The sequence below is a fragment of the Ranitomeya variabilis genome, chromosome 2, assembly GCF_051348905.1.
Source record: "Ranitomeya variabilis isolate aRanVar5 chromosome 2, aRanVar5.hap1, whole genome shotgun sequence".
Lineage (NCBI taxonomy): Eukaryota > Metazoa > Chordata > Amphibia > Anura > Dendrobatidae > Ranitomeya > Ranitomeya variabilis.
Window position 1 is genome coordinate 227491396 of NC_135233.1, and position 18342 is coordinate 227509737.

The following is an 18342-nucleotide window of genomic DNA, read 5'->3' on the forward strand; positions in this document are numbered from 1 at the left end:
CCTGGCTGAGGGAAGGAGGTTGTCACTTAGTATTTTACAGTACATTGCCTGATGCATTCTCCCATTGATGTGGTAAAACAGTCATGTGCACTTAGCAGAGAAACACCCCCAAAACATAATGTTTCCACCTCCATGCTTGACAGTGGGGATGGTGCTCTTTGGGTCATAGGCCGCATTTATCTTCCTCCAAACAAGGCGAGTTGAGTTAATTCCAAAGAGCTCAATGTTTGTCTCATTTGACCACAGGACCTTCTCCCAATCACTCACAGAATCATCCAGGTGTTCATTGGCAAACTTCAGATGGGCCTACACATGTGCCTTCTTGAGCTGGGGGATCTTGCGGACACTGCAGGATTTTAAACCTTTATGGCATAATGTGTTACCAATGGTTTTCTTGGTGACTGTGGTCCCAGCTGCCTTGAGATCATTGCCTTGAGATCATTAGAAGTTCACCCCGTGTAATTTTAGGCTGATCTCTCACCTGCCTCATGATCAAAGATACCCAATGAGGTGAGATTTTGCACGGTGCCCCAGATCGATGTCGATTGACAGTCATTTTGTATTTCTTCCATTTGCGTACTATTGCACCAACAGTTGTCTCCTTCTCACCCAGCATCTTACTTATGGTTTTGTGCAGGTCTATGATCTTGTCTCTGACATCCTTATAAAGCTCTTTGGTCTTGCCCATGTTATAGAGGTTAGAGTCTAACTGATTAATTGAGTCTGTGGACAGGAGTCTTTTATAAAGGTGACTATGTAAGACAGCTGTCTTTAATGCAGGTAACGAGTTGATTAGGAGCGTCTAACTGGTCTTTCGGAGCCAGAACTCTTAATGGTTGGTAGGGGATCAAATCCTTATTTCACACTGCAAAATGCAAATACATTTATACAATGTGATTTTCTGGATTTTATTTTTGATATTCGATATCTCAATGTTAAAATTAGCCTACCCTTAAAATTATAGACTGTTCATGTCTCTGTCAGTGGGCAAACTTACAAAATCAGCAAGGGATCAAATACTTATTTCCCCTACTATATATCGCACATCTTGGTATATATGTCTCCCGTTCTGCTGCTGTTCTTTAATGTATAGAAAAAAAAAACTATTATACTCACAAGGGGTGTACATAGAAGTCATGGGGCACCATAGCAAAAGTATAATGAACTCTTCATAGTCCTCCATATAGTACAATTTACAGCCCATAGTTCTCCATATAGTATAATTAGCCCCATAGTCCTCCATACAGTATAATGCACCCCACATAGTCCTTCATATAGTATAGAGCATCCCCCATAGTCCTCTATATAGTATAATGCATCTCCATATATAATGCACAGCCCATAGTCCTCTATATTAGTATAATACACAGCCCATATCATTCATATAATATAATGCACAGCCCATAGTCATCTATGTAGTATAATGCACATCCCATAGTCTTCGATGTAATATTATGCACATCCCACAGTTATCCATGTAGTATAATGCACTGCCCATATTCATCCATGTAGCATAATGCACAGCCCATAGTCATCCATGTAGCATAATGCACAGCCCATAGTCATCCATGTAGCATAATGCACAGCCCATAGTCATCCATGTAGCATAATGCACAGCCCAAATGCATCCATATAGTAGAATGCACAGCCCAGAGTCATCCATATAGTATAATGCACAGCCCAGAGTCATCCATATATTATAATGCAAAGCACATAGTCCTCCATGTAGTGTAGTGCACCCCCATAATCTTCCATAAAGTATAATGCATAGCCCATAGTCCTCCATATAGTTTAATGCACTGCCCATAGTTGTCCATATAGTAGTATGGCCACCATGTACTTACTGATTTAAAATAAATAAATACTCCCCTCCCATCTGCACCTCTGCTGAATGTGCATCCGAGGAAGTAATTGCTGGCATCAGTGGGCACCCCACCTGCCAGGCCCGGTTTCAGCTGCGACCACTGTAATTACACTCCTGTATCCAAAAATCCGAGGAACGATGTGCAAAGAATTTTAGGTCTTTGGTTTTTCCAGAGACTCTGTAAAAAATTACTTCTCAATCTGTATGGTAGTATTAGGGTATCCCATATTTGTTAAAAAAAAGTAAAAGAAAAATACCCAGGTGTTGTAGGAATAGTAGAATCTTCTACTCCAGTTCTCGATGAGGCGCAGCATACCCCCCAAATTCAGCAGGGCATTCACACTGTTCTGGCAAATTTATAAGAAATGATTTCTTCATCATTTTATACTATTTCTGGTCATTAGGTTAGCTTTTTTCCAGTCCACAAAAAAAGCTTTTAACAATAGAAACAGAAGAGAGTTGAGGAAAGTAAGTGCTGACTGTGGATACAGTGACTGTTATAGGGTACTAGATATATTCTATGGATGGTACTGGAAACCCTGTGGCTGGTACTGGGAGCACTGGTTGAATTCTACTAGGTCTTCTCTCCGAGTAAGTATTAACCACTAGTGAGGTCCAAGGCTGGAGAGGTCTGGATGGAAAAGTCTGAGAAGCAGTTCTGTATAGTAGGATGAAAGAACGTGAACCTTCTTAGAGTAGAGTCAATCTTCTAGCAGTGGGAATCTTTAAAAAGCTGCCCAACAATTTACCATCTCTGTAAATGAGCACATGCCACTCAGAAATTGTGGAGAACAAAGGACAATATCCATGTGATGGACACTTTCTCATTGACATAGATCGTTCTCATATACCAAGAGATGTTCATCCGTATTGCACTATCACCGATCAAGATACGTGTTCCTGCATTTTGTATTAGCTATAATATATGAATACGTTCCTTCTTTTTTACATAGCAATGCCGTTCATTTTCACCCCTCTATTCCAGGCTCAGAGTTGGTTGTCATCGATTGATTCACCACCATATTTTCACCAATCTCATCCTGGTCTTCATCATTCTAAGCAGCATCTCCCTGGCTGCAGAAGATCCAATACGTGCCCACTCCTTCAGGAATCATGTGAGTACCATGAAGATGAATTAAGGCATAAAAAGATGGCTTATTTGTATTCTTATCCGTGTGCCATTTCTGATGTATTGTTTGGGGGTGTTGTTTGTTGTTGCAGATTTTGGGTTATTTCGACTATGCTTTCACCTCCATCTTCACAGTGGAGATCCTACTTAAGGTAGGAACATTTTTGTTCCTTGTAATCTGCAACTTGTCCATTAAATCTTTTTTTAAAGGGCATATTGTGATGGCATATCTTGTTGATGGTTTATTGCTGGATATGCCATCATTTAATCATTATTATTTATTATTATTATTTATTGTTATAGCGCCATTTATTCCATGGCGCTTTACATGGGAGGAGGGGTATACATAATAAAAACAAGTACCATAATCTTAAACAATACAAATCTTAACTGGTACAGGAGGAGAGAGGACCCTGCCCGCGAAGGCTCACAATCTACAAGGGATGGGTGAGAATACAGTAGGTGAGGACAGAGCTGGTCATGCAGCGGTTTGGTTGATCGGTGGTTAATGCAGGTTGTAGGCTTGACGGAAGAGGTGGGTCTTCAGGCTCTTTCTGAAGGTTTCGATGGTAGGCGAGAGTCTGATGTGTTGTGGTAGAGGGTTCCAGAGTAGGGGTGATACGCGAGAGAAATCTTGTATACGATTGTGGGAAGAGGGGAGTAGAGAAGGAGATCTTGTGAGGTTCGGAGGTTGCGTGTAGGTAAGTACCGGGAGACGAGGTCACAGATGTATGGAGGAGACAGGTTGTGGATGGCTTTGTACGTCATGGTTAGGGTTTTGTAGTGGAGTCTCTGGGTAATGGGGAGCCAGTGAAGGGATTGACAGAGGGGAGAGGCCGGGGAATAGCTGGGGGACAGGTGGATTAGTCGGGCAGCAGAGTTTAGAATAGATTGGAGGGGTGCGAGAGTGTTAGAGGGAGGCCACAGAGCAAGAGGTTGCCGTAGTCAAGGCGAGAGATGATGAGGGCATGGACTAGGGTTTTTGCAGATTCTTGGTTGAGGAATGTACGGATTTGTGAAATATTTTTGAGTTGAAGTCGGCAGGAAGTGGAAAGGGCTTGGATATGTGGTTTGAAGGAGAGATCAGCGTCAAGGATTACCCCAAGGCAGCAAGTTTGTGGGACTGGGGAGAGTGGGCAGCCGTTTACTGTAATGGATAGGTTCGTTGGGGGGGTCGCGTGAGATGGGGGAAAGATGATGAATTCTGTTTTGTCCATGTTAAGTTTCAGAAATCTAGGGGAGAAGAAGGATGAAATAGTGGACAGACATTGAGGGATCAATGATGGTCCATCCTCTAAGATCCTTGCTGTACTGTATGAAGGGGCCGCAATACTGAATCACTGCTGCATCCCCTTCACAGTTACTTGGATAGCAGTGGTCCAGCTAGGGGAACTGTAATGGGCATGTTTCACTTTAATGGAAGTGCAGTAGATCTGTAGAGTGCCACATTGAAGGTATAGAACTGTGAAGCAGCGATTCAAATCCTTCATTCTCAAGATCAGAGAGGTATGACCCCCGGCGATGTAATTTCCTACCAATATAGGCCATCACTAAAGCTGCTTTTCCATTGAAAGATCAACGTGAATAAAAGTTCTTAAAAACACTTGTTTCACAATTATAATTAAGTGTAAACAGGTGGGCGATCACACCCGTAAACAAGCAAAACGTTCAAATGTACCACTGTACAAAAATGATCTTTTGCACAGTAGAAAAAATCATTGTTCTCGGCGGTGTGTCAACCTGCGTCATCAGAAGAACCATGACAGCCTATGTGCAGTGAGCAATCTATTAGTGTACATCGTTTATTTTGATTTGCCTGTGTAAACAGGTTGTTAAATAACCGCTGGTTGTTAAAGGTTTACAGAGCATATGCAGCTGCACTCTGAAGTGCTGTAATATGAAAACTTTGAATATATGAAATTGGAACTGCATTACTGCCACAGAAAACATGTTAAAAACTGAAGGTACTTAGCGCACAAATTGGTTAATTCATGAGAGCCCATCAGCCGCGGCAAGGTGTACCCTTATCAAAGCTTTGCCATGGCAGATGGGCTCTCATGAATTGGCCAATTTGTGCAGTAAGTACCTACATTTTTTAACATATTTTCTATAGCAGTAGTGCAGTTCCAATTTCATACTGTATATTCATTGTTTGCATTTCAGAGCGCAGCTGTAATTTCTTGGTTATATTAAATAGTTGTGACGACTTGCACTTGTTCATACTTGCCTTATTCTGTTTGGAGGTGCTGGTCAGTTTTTTATTTTTGTGATAAAGGTTTATGGATCTGAAGTTGTATCTTGCCGCCGGTCGGACCATTACTTATATGAGAATAAGGCTTTGTCTCAAGGTGGCCATATTGTATAACAATCAGCTATTCCTCCAAACCCCTACCGTATATATACACTACTCAAAAAATAGAGGGAACACTAAAATCCCACATCCTAGATATTACTGAATTAAATATTCCTGTTGTAAATCTTTATTCATTACATAGTGGAATGTGTTGAGAACAGTAAAAGCTAAAAATTATCAACGTAAATCACAACTAATATCCCACGGCCCATGGTTTGAATGAAAAGCTCTCATTCTCCCCATTCTTATAGTTGTCTTATATTGTCATCTTTTTCCTGTTTTTAATATTGTATGTGTTTTTATTGTGGTAGTAACTGTTGTTTTTATTACTATATTCTTTTGATAACAGTATCCTGCTTCTGGGGTGTATTATTGTTGTTCTCTACACCAACCCATTTACAAAAAATGGATTCTTCAGTCCTGGACGGTGCGGTGCACAATATGAAGAAGGAATTGATATTCTTTCTGGCCGGATCAATTCATGGGGGACAAGTGGAAAATACAAAAGCAATACTATCGTCCCGACCTGTCGTGCCCATATCCAGTACTGTTGTGATATTGTTTGAGCATTTTTTGCTTTATAATTGCACCATTGACAGAGCAGATGTTGTTATTTGTTTAGGCTTTGTATTGTTTATCATGTGTTATATGCCCATTTAATCAGCACTCACATACCATATTTTTGATGACGTGCCTGACATGGTTTAGTAATAATCGGTACCAGTTGAATCCAGTGTTGCGGCACTTGAGCGTACTTCACATGGCTGGGCGCTGCTGGTTGCGCATGCGCTGTGATGCTATGTGCGCGCCGGCACCTCTGAAGTCGTCCTCAGGCTACGGCGCGGGCCTATGACGTCATCGGAAGTTTTTTCCTTGACCCGCGCCGGAAGCTGGACGTACGGACGTGGTGCACGGCGACTCTGGCCCCACGCCGCATGCGCTCACAGGTGCAGCGCCTTATACTTCTTATAAATACCTACCCCATGTCAGGCCTAACCACACTGCCCCCCGAAGAAGCCCGCAAACGCGAAACGCGCGTCGGGGCGTGCTGCACGCACACTAACTGTGCTTTTATTTGATATGGGTAAGTTACATTGAGTTACTGCTGTTGTTTACACTATGCCACTTTAAGCACTAGCACCTTATAGACGTGGCATTTACAAATACCGCACAGCCCTGTCCTTAGTACCTAGATATTATAATGAGTCAGCATTACAGGAATTATTTTCTCTTTTAAATGGTGTGATCTTAGGCATGGGCTGCAGACACTTGTTTGGTGGTATTTTTGTATTTGTAGTCTGTTTCAACAGCACCCCATCACAGGTTCTGTGCATGCAGCTTTTATAGTGTTCACTCTCGAGACACTCGTCCATAAATAATATATGTGTCCACATATGTATTGGGCCTTCCGTTGTTTGTAGTTTCTTTGTTAATTTTGTTTTTTGGTTGTTTAATAAACTTATACTGTTTTAGATATGTGGTTGGCCCTCTTTTGTGCATGAGTCTTGTACTCCAATCTTCATATAGGTATTATGTCTTCATAGGGAGTGACTCTCCTTTTTTTCATTAATAGAGATCCGCTATGTCAGTTTTTGTCTAATATCCCACGGCGGTCTGGAGTTGGAATAATGCTCAAAATCAAAGTGGAAAATGAAGTTACAGGCTGATCCAATTTCAGTGGAAATGCCTCAAGACAAGGAAATGATGCTCAGTAGTGTGTGTGGCCTCCACATGCCTGTATGACCTCCCTACAGTGCCTGGGCATGCTCCTGATGAGGCGGCGGATGGTCTCCTGAGGGATCTCCTCCCAGACCTGGACTAAAGCATTCGCCAACTCCTTGACAGTCTGTGGTGCAACTTGACGTTGGTGGATGGTGCGAACATGAGGTCCCAGATATGTTCAATCGGATTCAGGTCTGGGGAATGGGCGGGCCAGTCCATACCTTCAATGCCTTCATCTTGCAGGAACTGCTGACACACTCCAGTCACATGAGGTCTGGCATTGTCCTGCATCAGGAGGAACCCAAGGCCAACCGCACCAGCATATGGTCTCACAAGGGGTCTGAGGATCTTCATCCTCCAAAGAGATGCCACCCCACACCATTACTGACCCACTGCCAAACCGGTCATGCTCAAGGATGTTGCAGGCAGCAGATCGCTCTCCACGGCATCTCCAGATTCTGTCACGTCTGTCACATGTGCTTAGTGTGAACCTGCTTTCATCTGTGAAGAGCACAGGGCGCCAGTGGCGAATTTGCCAATCCTTGTGTCCTATGGCAAATGCCAAGCATCCTGCACGGTGTTGGGCTGTGAGCAAAACCCCATCTGTGGGCATCGGACACTTAGACCATCCTCATGGAGTCGGTTTCTAACCGTTTGTGCAGACACATGCACATTTGCTCCTCCTGTTCCTCCTTGCATAAAGGCTGAGGTAGCGGTCCTGCTGCTGGGTTGTTGCCCTTCTATGGCCCCCTCCACATCTCCTGGTGTACTAGCCTGTCTCCTGGTAGTGCCTCCAGCCTCTGGACACTACGCTGACAGACACAGCAAATCTTCTTGCCACAGCTCACATTGATGTGCCATCCTGGATGAGCTGCACTACCTGAGCCACTTGTGTGGGTTGTAGAGTCCGTCTCATGCTACCACGAGTGTGAAAGCACAACCAACATTCAAAAGTGATCAAAACATCAGCCAGAAAGCATAGGTACTGAGATGTGGTCTGTGGTCCCCACCTGCAGAACCACTCCTTTATTGAGTGTGTCTTAATAATTTTCAATAATTTCCATCTGTTGTCTATTCCATTTGTACAACAGCATGTGAAATTGATTGTGAATCAGTGTTGCTTCCTAAGTGGACAGTTTGGTTTCACAGAAGTTTGATTTACTTGGAGTTATATTCTATTGTTTAAGTGTTCCCTTTATTTTTTTGAGCAGTGTACATGCTTGCTCAAGTGACCAAGCTGGACATGTCTATAGCATATTTATCCACCATAGGGTCCCAAAGCCTAGGGGTCTTTTCATCTGCCACCAATCTTATGTAGAGTAAAGGGCTGTTTACTTGAAGCCGTAGCGAAACGTACAGCTAATATCACTATAGGACACTGCTCGTTCTTGCACTACGAGTTTCCAATGCAATGCTTTGATTTTCGTCTTTATCCTAATTTTTTTTTGCATTTTATTATCAGTCGTATAATGTGCCCGCTCTTCCTTACCAATTGTGTCTCCTCCAGATGATTTCATATGGTGCCTTCCTGCACAAAGGCTCTTTCTGCAGAAACTGGTTCAACCTCCTGGATCTGCTTGTTGTCAGCGTGTCTCTCATCTCTTTTGGGATTCAGTAAGTCAGGAACACTTTCTTCTTTCCTCATTTGTTCTCCAGAGGACAGGATCAAACGCAAGCAAAATGGACGCAAAACAGAAATTTCATTTTGTGGACTCAAGAGAAATGCACTCACAATGAGCTGGTGATATGTCATAGTGATTTATGGGAGAAGATTAGATTTGTAAGGTCTGTGATCTCTGACCAGCACTGAAACCCCTTTGACACTATTCAGACTATTCTGTTACTGTAAATATGACATTAAAAGTACACCATAGACAGCTGCCGGCTAAACAGCCATTCCTTGTGGCACAGTATAAACATGCATGCTCGGCTTGGTTGAGCTTGCATGTTTGTCTTACAAAAATCGGTAATATTGTCCCTTTAATAGGGAGAAGGAAATAAGCTTCAGCTGGCGGCTTATCTCAGTTGAGAATAAAAGGATCAGGTATGCTCTGGAAAAATAACTGAATTATGTTAATTTCTGCAGCTCAAGTGCCATCTCTGTGGTAAAGATTCTCCGTGTACTGAGAGTGCTACGTCCGCTGAGAGCCATTAACCGAGCGAAAGGGCTGAAGGTAAAACCGTTTATACTAAAAAATTATAAAGAAAAGCATACTATGAAAAAAAAAAATCTCTTCTATTCATTAACTTTTGTATCATGAAAGAGAACCTATCAGGTGCAAAAAACAACCCTATTTACCTGCAGATATAGGGTTTAAATGCTGCCTGGCTGATGAACAGAAAGCGTGGCTACAGGGAGGAAATTACTTGTATCCTCCCTGGAGCCACTGGCTTTTAGTCATAGGGACTTATACGGAGTGATTACAGTCAACCGCGGCACTTTGACTGACGAGTTCGCTCTGCACAGATGTGCTGCAGAGCAAACTGTGAATAAAAGTGTCGAGGAGTGATTGCACTGTATACTGAGCTATATGCAGTTGCTCCATATACGCCCCTATGACGGAAAGTGAGCGGCTCCCGGGAGGATATAACTTAATTTCCTACGTATAGCCGCGCTTTCAGTGAGGTGGCCAGTCCGCATTTTAACCTTATACTTGCAGGTAAATAGCGTTTGTTGTTTGTTTTGAACATGACAGCTTCCATTTAAAGAAGCACTAATCACTGAAATTGCACAAAAAACATGAAAAATATCCCAATACTTCCTCCCAGAAATCTCATTTTTCTTTTTATCTTATTTGGTTTCATATTAAGTGTTAGAGGACATTGCTGAGCTTTGGGGATAAACAGAGATTTTTCTATCTCCTTCTCCCTGTCCTAAGACAACTGGCTGCAACAGGAGCCTCCCCCCACTGTTTATTTTAGAACAAAAAGATAGTTATAAGGGTTGTTCCATACACAACGTTCATCATTTATCTGTGGGATTAATGTATAATTGACGGGGGTCCAACTGCTGAGCCCTCCACCTATCTTGAAACATAGAGAGGTCAAAGTCCGCTGTGTGAGTGAAGCAGTAGAGAGCATGAGCGACCACCATTCCATCATGGTAGAGCTGTGGTTTCACATGCTCCCCGCTGCTTACTTACCAAAGGAAACTTTGGGACCCTTCTGCCTGTGATCAGTGGGGGTCTCAGCAGTCAGACATCCAGCAGTCCTACATCAATCATCTATGCTGTAGATAGGTGACATATGTTATTTATAGGACCACCCCATGTCTAGGTTTAGTTTGTGTTTACCAATATCTCTTCTGTTTTCTCAGCATGTCGTCCAGTGTGTGTTCGTGGCTATCCGCACTATCGGGAATATTATGATCGTCACCACTCTTCTCCAGTTCATGTTCGCCTGCATCGGAGTTCAACTCTTTAAGGTAGAAACCATATATCAGTCTGTTTGTAATTGTGTGTATCCACCATAGGGTCAAAGAGAGAGCATAGAGTGGACCCATCGCCCTGTGCTCCATGGGTTTTTCTCCACAGAGTTTGCAAATAAATGTAGGAGAAAGGTATAGGACATCTTCAATGCAAAAAATGAGAAAGAGAGGCAATATACCTTATTGATTTCCCAGTGTCAGCCCCAGTCCCGGGTTTCGGCACCTCCGCAAGGCTTTAACACGGGAGAACTTTCTCTCCCCCATCTGTGTCGGTACTATGCTAGAAGGGGGCTAGATAACTACTCATTTCAAAAGCCTCTTTTTCTGTCTACATATCAGGCATGACCAGGTACGGACTGGAGCTGAAATTCAGCCCTGGCATTTGAAATCACGCAGGCCCATGTTGTCCCCGTCCCCATGAACCAGATGGGATATATTACTAATATTACCCTGGATGGAGGAAAGGAAGATTTTCTACAACACCAATATTTCTAATGATACCCGTGGCCTGCTGGGGTAAGTGATGGAGTCAGCAACTTTGTGCTCCATCACAACAGTATGGGTATCTTGAGAACACTGATTCTTTTAACAACGTAGCAGACAAGGCAGCCCATGACCAGACAGGCCCTTCTGGCATTTGCCAGAATTGCCAGATGGCCAGTCCGGCCCTGGGCACAACATACAAGGGGACTGACTTAGCTACTGAAATGGTCCAAGTGGTATTTGGATGATCATGCCGTACATGTGAGGTTTCAGCCAATATCTCACTCGACACATTTTCTACCTTGGGCCTTCGTGAATATTTTACTTTGCTGAAATTGGCCATTTCAGATAATTTTTAATTTGATATGTATGGTCAGCTTTCCTGACATGACACCGCTTTCTGCAGGGCAAGTTCTTCAGCTGCACAGATGAAGCCAAGCATAGTCCAGAGGAGTGCAAGTAAGTGCCCGTCATCAGTATTAGGAGTCTATAGATGCATTTGTAAACCTACACTATGGCTCTGATAATTAAATAATCTTGCTATATGATGGATGAATTGTGTAACATTTTGCACTATTTTAACCAGTGAAGAAAAAAAAACATTATAGACCCATTACAAGTCAGTTGTCACAATGGTTCCATCATGAATTCTGTAAAAAAAACAGTATTGATACACAGCGACACTATTGTATCCACAATTTCTATGTATCATACACATACAGATACATAAAAAAAACTATTATTAAATGTATGCACTGTTCCTAGGGGCACATTTATTGTGTACAAGGAAGGGGATGTCACCCACCCAACAGTGCGAGAGAGAATCTGGCACAACAGCGACTTCAACTTTGACAACGTCCTGTCTGGAATGATGGCTCTTTTCACTGTCTCCACTTTTGAGGGCTGGCCAGCGTAAGTCAAAGCGAGAGAGACTGTCTTGTACCTGTGTATATTACGAAACAGCTCCTATTTGCCTCTAGATATAGCAAAGGGCCTCCTAAAACATAGTATAAAAATACACATATTTTAGCTTTAGATCCCACAGATTAATATTTAAAGGGAATCTGTCACTAGGTATTTTCTATGTGATCCAAGAGCAGCATAATATAGTTAAAGAGAGCCTGATTCAGGTATGTGTTACTTATTAGGCTGTGTTGTAGTTTCAATTCAATAGTTGTTTTATCAACAGGAGGTTATCACTACAGGACTACATCTCAGGTGCACAGCAGTCAGGTTAATTTGTATAACCCTGCCCCCACCACTGATTGGCTGCTTGCTGACAACGTACAGTGTACATTTTTTCAGCCGACTTAAAAAACATTGTTCTCAGCAGCACATCATCCTGTATAAACAAGGACATGTGCTGCCAAGAATGTAATATCCTATGGGCATAGGAGGATCGTATTAACGATTGCTCTGTGTCCATAGAATTGGAGTCTAAACGACAGAGTTCATGTAGCTGATTAGCAGTCATTTAATGGCCTCAGTCCACAGGTGTAAGCCTGGCGTTAGCCTCATTCTCTTTTACTATTTTCAATTTATTTTTACTTTAGGCTATTGTATAAAGCGATCGATGCCAACGGTGAAAATGTTGGACCGATTTACAATTACCGGGTAGAAATTTCCATCTTTTTCATCGTCTACATCATCATCATTGCATTCTTCATGATGAACATTTTCGTGGGTTTCGTGATCATAACCTTTCGAGCACAGGGTGAGCAGGAGTACAAGAACTGCGAGCTGGACAAGAATCAGGTGATCATAATAGAAAAGATGACAATTTATTCATTTTACTGAATGCCGGTGAACAGCAAAGCTAAGGAATTTAATGTACAATACTGGCGTTCACTCCAATGCAGGCCGCTCGCATGGGATTGTGGTTGTGAATCATATCGGCCCTGCAATTAAACTAGCTTGGTGGCTTAGGGCTGTCCAAGGCCCATCAGGGCTAGTGGTCATCATGGACATTAGATAAGAGTGGTCCAAAATGGCCGACCTTCACCATAACAAACCATCATCAGCTGTCTTAAATCTTCCTATTACCGACCGACAAACGTTGATCATTGTTTAAAACATCGGTGGGTCACATTAGATTTTTTTTTGGCTGATGATGAGTACTGGCTGACCAAAACAATCGAATATGGCTGAAGTAGTCTAAGTTCTTATTTCTCTATCGCCTCTCATTGGGGGACACAGGAACCATGGGTGTATGCTGCTGCCACCAGGAGGCTGACACTATGCACAAAAAAAGTTAGCTCCTCCTCTGCAGTGTACACCCCACCGACTGGCATTATGCACTTCAGTTTAGCTTAGTGTCAATAGGAGGTGGACACGGGTCTTTCATTAGACCCTTATCTACCTCAATGTGCGTCGTTTTTCTGTTAGGTTTTCCGGAGGGATACAGGGTGAACAGTCACACCTGTAGTCCCACAATGCGGACTATGAGTATGGCGTGTACTGCCACCCCGTATCCTCATAGATCCCTCAGCAGGACCATGATCCTAGCACACAAGCGTGCTCAGAAGTCCGGTCCTGCCTCCGTCCCTCACCCACTCGCCCACCAGAGCCTGTTGGTTGCGGAGATGAGGACGTCCATCAGCTCCGTGGACGTCTCATCCCTTTTCAGGTTAGTACTGGCGTGGGATATTTGAGGTGAGTATTTTCCCATGCATCCCATCCCAGAAAAAGGGGGTGCTTTTTTTAGGGGGTCTCAGATGCGGGTTGCCTTACATGCGGGCAGATGTAGGGGCCTTTTCCCTGGAGCATATGCATGGGCCTCCCATCTCTTCTCAGCTGCCGCGCCGCTTCCGTGGCTGCGGCCGCCCTGCTCCCTGTTCCGGCGCGGCTGCCTTTTCGGATTTCCGCGCCGCTTTCTTGCCCCTGTGACCGCGCTGTTCCGGCCGCTCTCAGCGGCCACCTTACCATCGGTACCAGCGCGGCCTTGTCAGGCCGCCGCACCGCTTCGGGTCCCTGCGGTTGCGCTGCTCTGGCCGCTGTAAGCGGCTGCCATGCCTTTTCTCCAGCGCGGCGGCTTTGCCAGGCTGCCACGCCGCGTCCTCCCTGCGGCGCTCCGTTCCGGCGCCGCGGCCCTTCACTGGCGGTCACCGGTCTCTAATTTAGGCCCCGGCTGCTGCCCGGGCCTACTTCCGGTGCCAGACTCCGCCCCCTTCCCTCTTTCATCGGGCGGGCTTTTCTCCCGCCCGACAATTTCTCACTGCGGCACCACCCTTTCTCCGCCCACCGGAGTCCTCTCCTCTCTGTACCGACGTTTGGTGCCACATCTCAGCGGTCACCATCCGCAGATCTGTCCCAATTGCGGCAGGAGCCCATAGCACCCTCCTGCCTAAAGGACTACTTCTCACCGGAGGCCCATACCACAAGCCGGACAGCTTCCTCTGGAATCCGCTTTTCGTCTGCCGTGAGTAGCTCTGCACTGCAAACTGACACTCCCCTCTGCCCCCCTGTCCCCTAACCCTCTGGCATTTTCTTCAGGGACCCTTCAAGATGTCTACCTCTAAGGGTATGTGCACACGGTCAGGTTTTTTCACTTTTTTTCGCGTTTTTTCGCCATAAAAATGCTATAAAAACTCATTAAAAACGCATGCATTATGCATCCTATCATTTAGAATGCATTCTGCAATTTTTGTGCACATGATGCGCTTTTTTTCCCCGAAAAAAACGCATCACGGTAAAAAAAAAAAAGCAGCATGTTCATTAATTTTGAGGGGTTTTTTTTGCGTTTTTCCCGCTCTTCTATGCATTGGAAAAAATGAAAAAAAAAAAAAAAACGCGGTAAAATCGCGGTAAAAAGACATGCGGATTTCTGGCAGAAATGTCCGGTTTTTGTCAGGAAAATTTCTGCCAGAAATCCTGACGTGTGCACATAGCCTAAAGGGGGCCACTCTCGTCCTCCTACTTCTTCCTCTAATTCCTCTGCCTTAGTCAAATACTTTGCATGTTCGTCTTGTTATTGCAAACATCCCTCAGGTCAGTCCTCTCCACTGTCAGGCCTGCAGCAACCCGATTGTTCCCAATCTTGAGAGCTTGAGAGCGATACCCCCACCCCAGGCTGGGTTTCCTCTCTGTCACAATCGGTGGCGGATCTAACACGGGTGTCTCAAACACTGGTGTCAGTGCTGGACAGATTACCTCTGCAGACTCCCGCAGTAGCCAGCTGGTCGCAGGAGCCTCCGTCCGAGCCCTCCAGCCGCAAAAGGTCCAGACAGGAACGCCGGTCTGAGTCATCTTCTCGCTCCATCTCACCACACAGTCCGTCTCTGCGGTCGACTTCCCCCCGGTCCTCCTCCCCTGAGTCAGGTGAATGGTTCTCAGATGCGCCTTCGGAGGATGTTTCGGAGCTGGATTGGAAGCAAGTCGCTACCATGAGGGATATGGTTCAGAATCTCATTGGAGCGATAAATCAAACCTGTGGCATCAAGGAGTCCTCTACGGAACCCGCAGATCAGGCGGTTTCGTTTAGACGGGCTAAACCACCTTCCAAGTTTCTCGCTCCTCACCCGGAATTCGAGGAGATTATGACCAGAGAAAGAGAGAACCCGACCAGACGCTTTCAGAGAGGAAAGCGACTTGGCGTTTTATATCCCTTTTCTCCAGAGCTCACCGCTAATTGGACTGCTTCTCCTTCGGTGGACCCTCCAGTTTCCAGACTGTCCACCAACACGGTCCTTCCACTGTCCGGCGGAGCATCTCTGAAGGATTCCAACGATAGAGTCATAGAATCTTTCGCGAAGTCAGCCTTTGAAGTGGCCTCAGCTAGTCTTTGCCCGGCCTTTGCTTCCACTTGGGTTTCAAAATCCATATCCAAATGGGCCAAACAACTCCGTCGGGGCATTCTGGATGGGGCTCCACCCGGACAGCTGGCGGAACTTGCCAACCAGATTTCTCACATGGGTGAATATCTGGTCTCCGCCTCCCTGGATGCCGTGTCTTGTGCGGCTCAGGCATCCAGCAACACGGTTGCCATCCGCCGGACCATTTGGCTTAAGGCCTGGCAGGCAGATTTGTCTTCTAAAAAGTCCCTTACCAGCCTGCCTTTTCAGGGTTCTCGTCTCTTTGGTTCTAAGCTGGACCAAATCATTAAGGACGCCACCGGGGGCACAAGTTCTCTTCTTCCCCAGGCCAAACCTCGTCGTCCTCCTCCTAGATGTAAATTTTGGTCTTTTCTGCCTTTTCGCCACTTTGCGGCGTCAAACTCCTTTCCCCAGCAGCAACAGAGGCCACAGGCACATCAGGAGAAGAAGACAGTTTCCTTTAGGCCCACTCCTTCCTGGCGTCCTCGCTACCCCCAGGGTAGATCCTCCAGGTCCAAGACTGGAAGATCCACTTCAGGATGGAATCCCTTCGTTCAGTAATTGCTTCCATGGAGGCTCAGGAATTTCTGTGCTCCATAGATATTCAGGACGCCTATCTCCATGTCCCGATATTCCCGGGACATCACCGATTCCTGCGCTTTGCGGTGCTTCAGGAACATTTTCAGTTCGTCGCCCTGCCGTTCGGTCTTGCAACCGCCCCAAGAGTTTTCATGAAGATCATGGCGACGCTGATGGCCATCTTGAGGGTCAGTGGCCTGGTTCTGTTTCCATACCTCGACGACATCCTCATCAAGGCTCCGTCCTTTTCTCAGGCTCACGAAAGCCTGTCCATCGTTCTCGACACCCTAGCCTGTTTCAGGTGGCTGGTCAACCGGAAGAAGTCCTGCCTTATTCCTTCTCAGCGCATCATCTTTCTGGGCATGCTCTTCGACACTCATCAGACCAAAGTCTTTCTTCCCGAAGACAAGAGATCCATCCTTCATCGGGACATACGCTTGTGGATCGCCCCCAGAGTAGGGCAGTGGGGTACTCGGTACCGGGTCCTTCGGTTCGGGGGATGTCACGGTGGCTGACCCGGTCAGTGGCCCTCAGGGGTGTCCAGTGAAAGAGTTTATATATGGCAAAGGTCTTTAAAGGGGAAGTGTTCGTGACGCCACCTGTGGTATTCGGTCAGGGCGACCGACGCTGCTTGGGGGTCCGCTGGGGTGATGTTATGGCAGCTTGATAGTATACCTTCCCACAGGTGAAGTGTATCCCCAGGGCTTCCCAGAGTGTAGATGGTGGATGGTGGATGATGTAAGGCGCAGTGAATAACGAGGACACAAGGTTGCAGTCTCTTTACCTTTACTGAAGGCTTCAGTGTCCACAGTCCAGGATACGGACCACAGGGTAGGCAGAGTCCGGCCGATCTGAAGGCAAATCCAGAGTCCCCTTATCCAGGTGGAATTCAATAGCCTTCCTATGTGCACAGTAACACAGTAGGTCCTTACTTGCATAAGCTCCAATAAGGTCCTCACCGTTATTACTCCTCTCACTGTTCCCCGTGGTCGGATAGAACAAAACACGTATGACCGGTGACTTGAGACTTTGGTTAGGGACTCTAGCACGCCCCGGCCTCTTTAAGGTTGCCACCTTGCCTCCTGTGTATAAAGGGCGGACAGGCAACTTGGAATCACCTGCCCTACCGGTCTCTGAAGCAAGGCGTAGAGCACTTACTCCCTCGGTATTCCGGCTACCGGATCGCGCACCAGAAGGATGCAGCTTCTCTCGGCCACTTTCCTCTCTGGTATCCACTTGTTGCTATGCCTTCGTTTCTCATTCACTGCAATACACTTCTCTTCTATATCTCTTTCTTAGGATGCTGCCGCACGTGGGGCAGGCGCAGCTCCGTGGACTCTCGTCCTCCTCAGACCGCAGTCTTTTCAACTCCTGAAAAGCCTCAACGGCCGCAGAGGACCAATTCACCACATCAGCATCCTTCTTGGTCAAATCAGTCAATGGTTTAACAACACTAGAAAAATTAGCGATGAAGCGACGGTAAAAATTGGCAAAGCCCAGAAATTTCTGAAGGCTCTTCACAGATGTAGGCCGAGTCCAATCATAAATAGCTTGGACTTTAACAGGATCCATCTCGATAGTAGAAGGGGAAAAAATGAAGCCCAAAAAGTAAACCTTCTGAACTCCAAAGAGACACTTAGATCCCTTTACAAACAAGGAATTAGCATGAAGGACCTGGAACACCATTCTGACCTGCTTCACATGGGACTCCCAATCATCCAAAAAGACCAAAATATCATCCAAATATACGATCATGAATCTATCCAGATACTTTCGGAAGATGTCATGCATAAAGGACTGAAACACAGAGGGAGCATTAGAAAGGCCGAATGGCATCACCAGGTACTCAAAATGGCCCTCGGGCGTATTAAATGCTGTTTTCCATTCATCGCCCTGTTTAATACGCACGAGATTATACGCCCCTCGAAGGTCTATCTTGGTGAACCAACTAGCCCCCTTAATCCGAGCAAATAA

General features: G+C 45.4%; 1 protein-coding gene across 3 annotated transcripts in view; it reads left to right on the forward strand.

The window, feature by feature from the left end:
• Positions 1–18342, forward strand: part of CACNA1F (calcium voltage-gated channel subunit alpha1 F) — a 155748-nt gene that overhangs the window by 73124 nt on the left and 64282 nt on the right. For all 3 annotated transcript variants that reach the window (XR_013221168.1, XR_013221167.1, XM_077283865.1), the window contains 8 exons: positions 2850–2979; positions 3086–3145; positions 8576–8682; positions 9155–9242; positions 10385–10492; positions 11385–11437; positions 11744–11890; positions 12532–12733. Coding sequence is in view for 1 of the 3 variants with exons in the window: in XM_077283865.1 (XP_077139980.1) it covers positions 2850–2979; positions 3086–3145; positions 8576–8682; positions 9155–9242; positions 10385–10492; positions 11385–11437; positions 11744–11890; positions 12532–12733 (895 nt within the window). In the remaining 2 variants the exon portion in view is untranslated. The remainder of the gene's footprint in view (positions 1–2849; positions 2980–3085; positions 3146–8575; positions 8683–9154; positions 9243–10384; positions 10493–11384; positions 11438–11743; positions 11891–12531; positions 12734–18342) is intronic.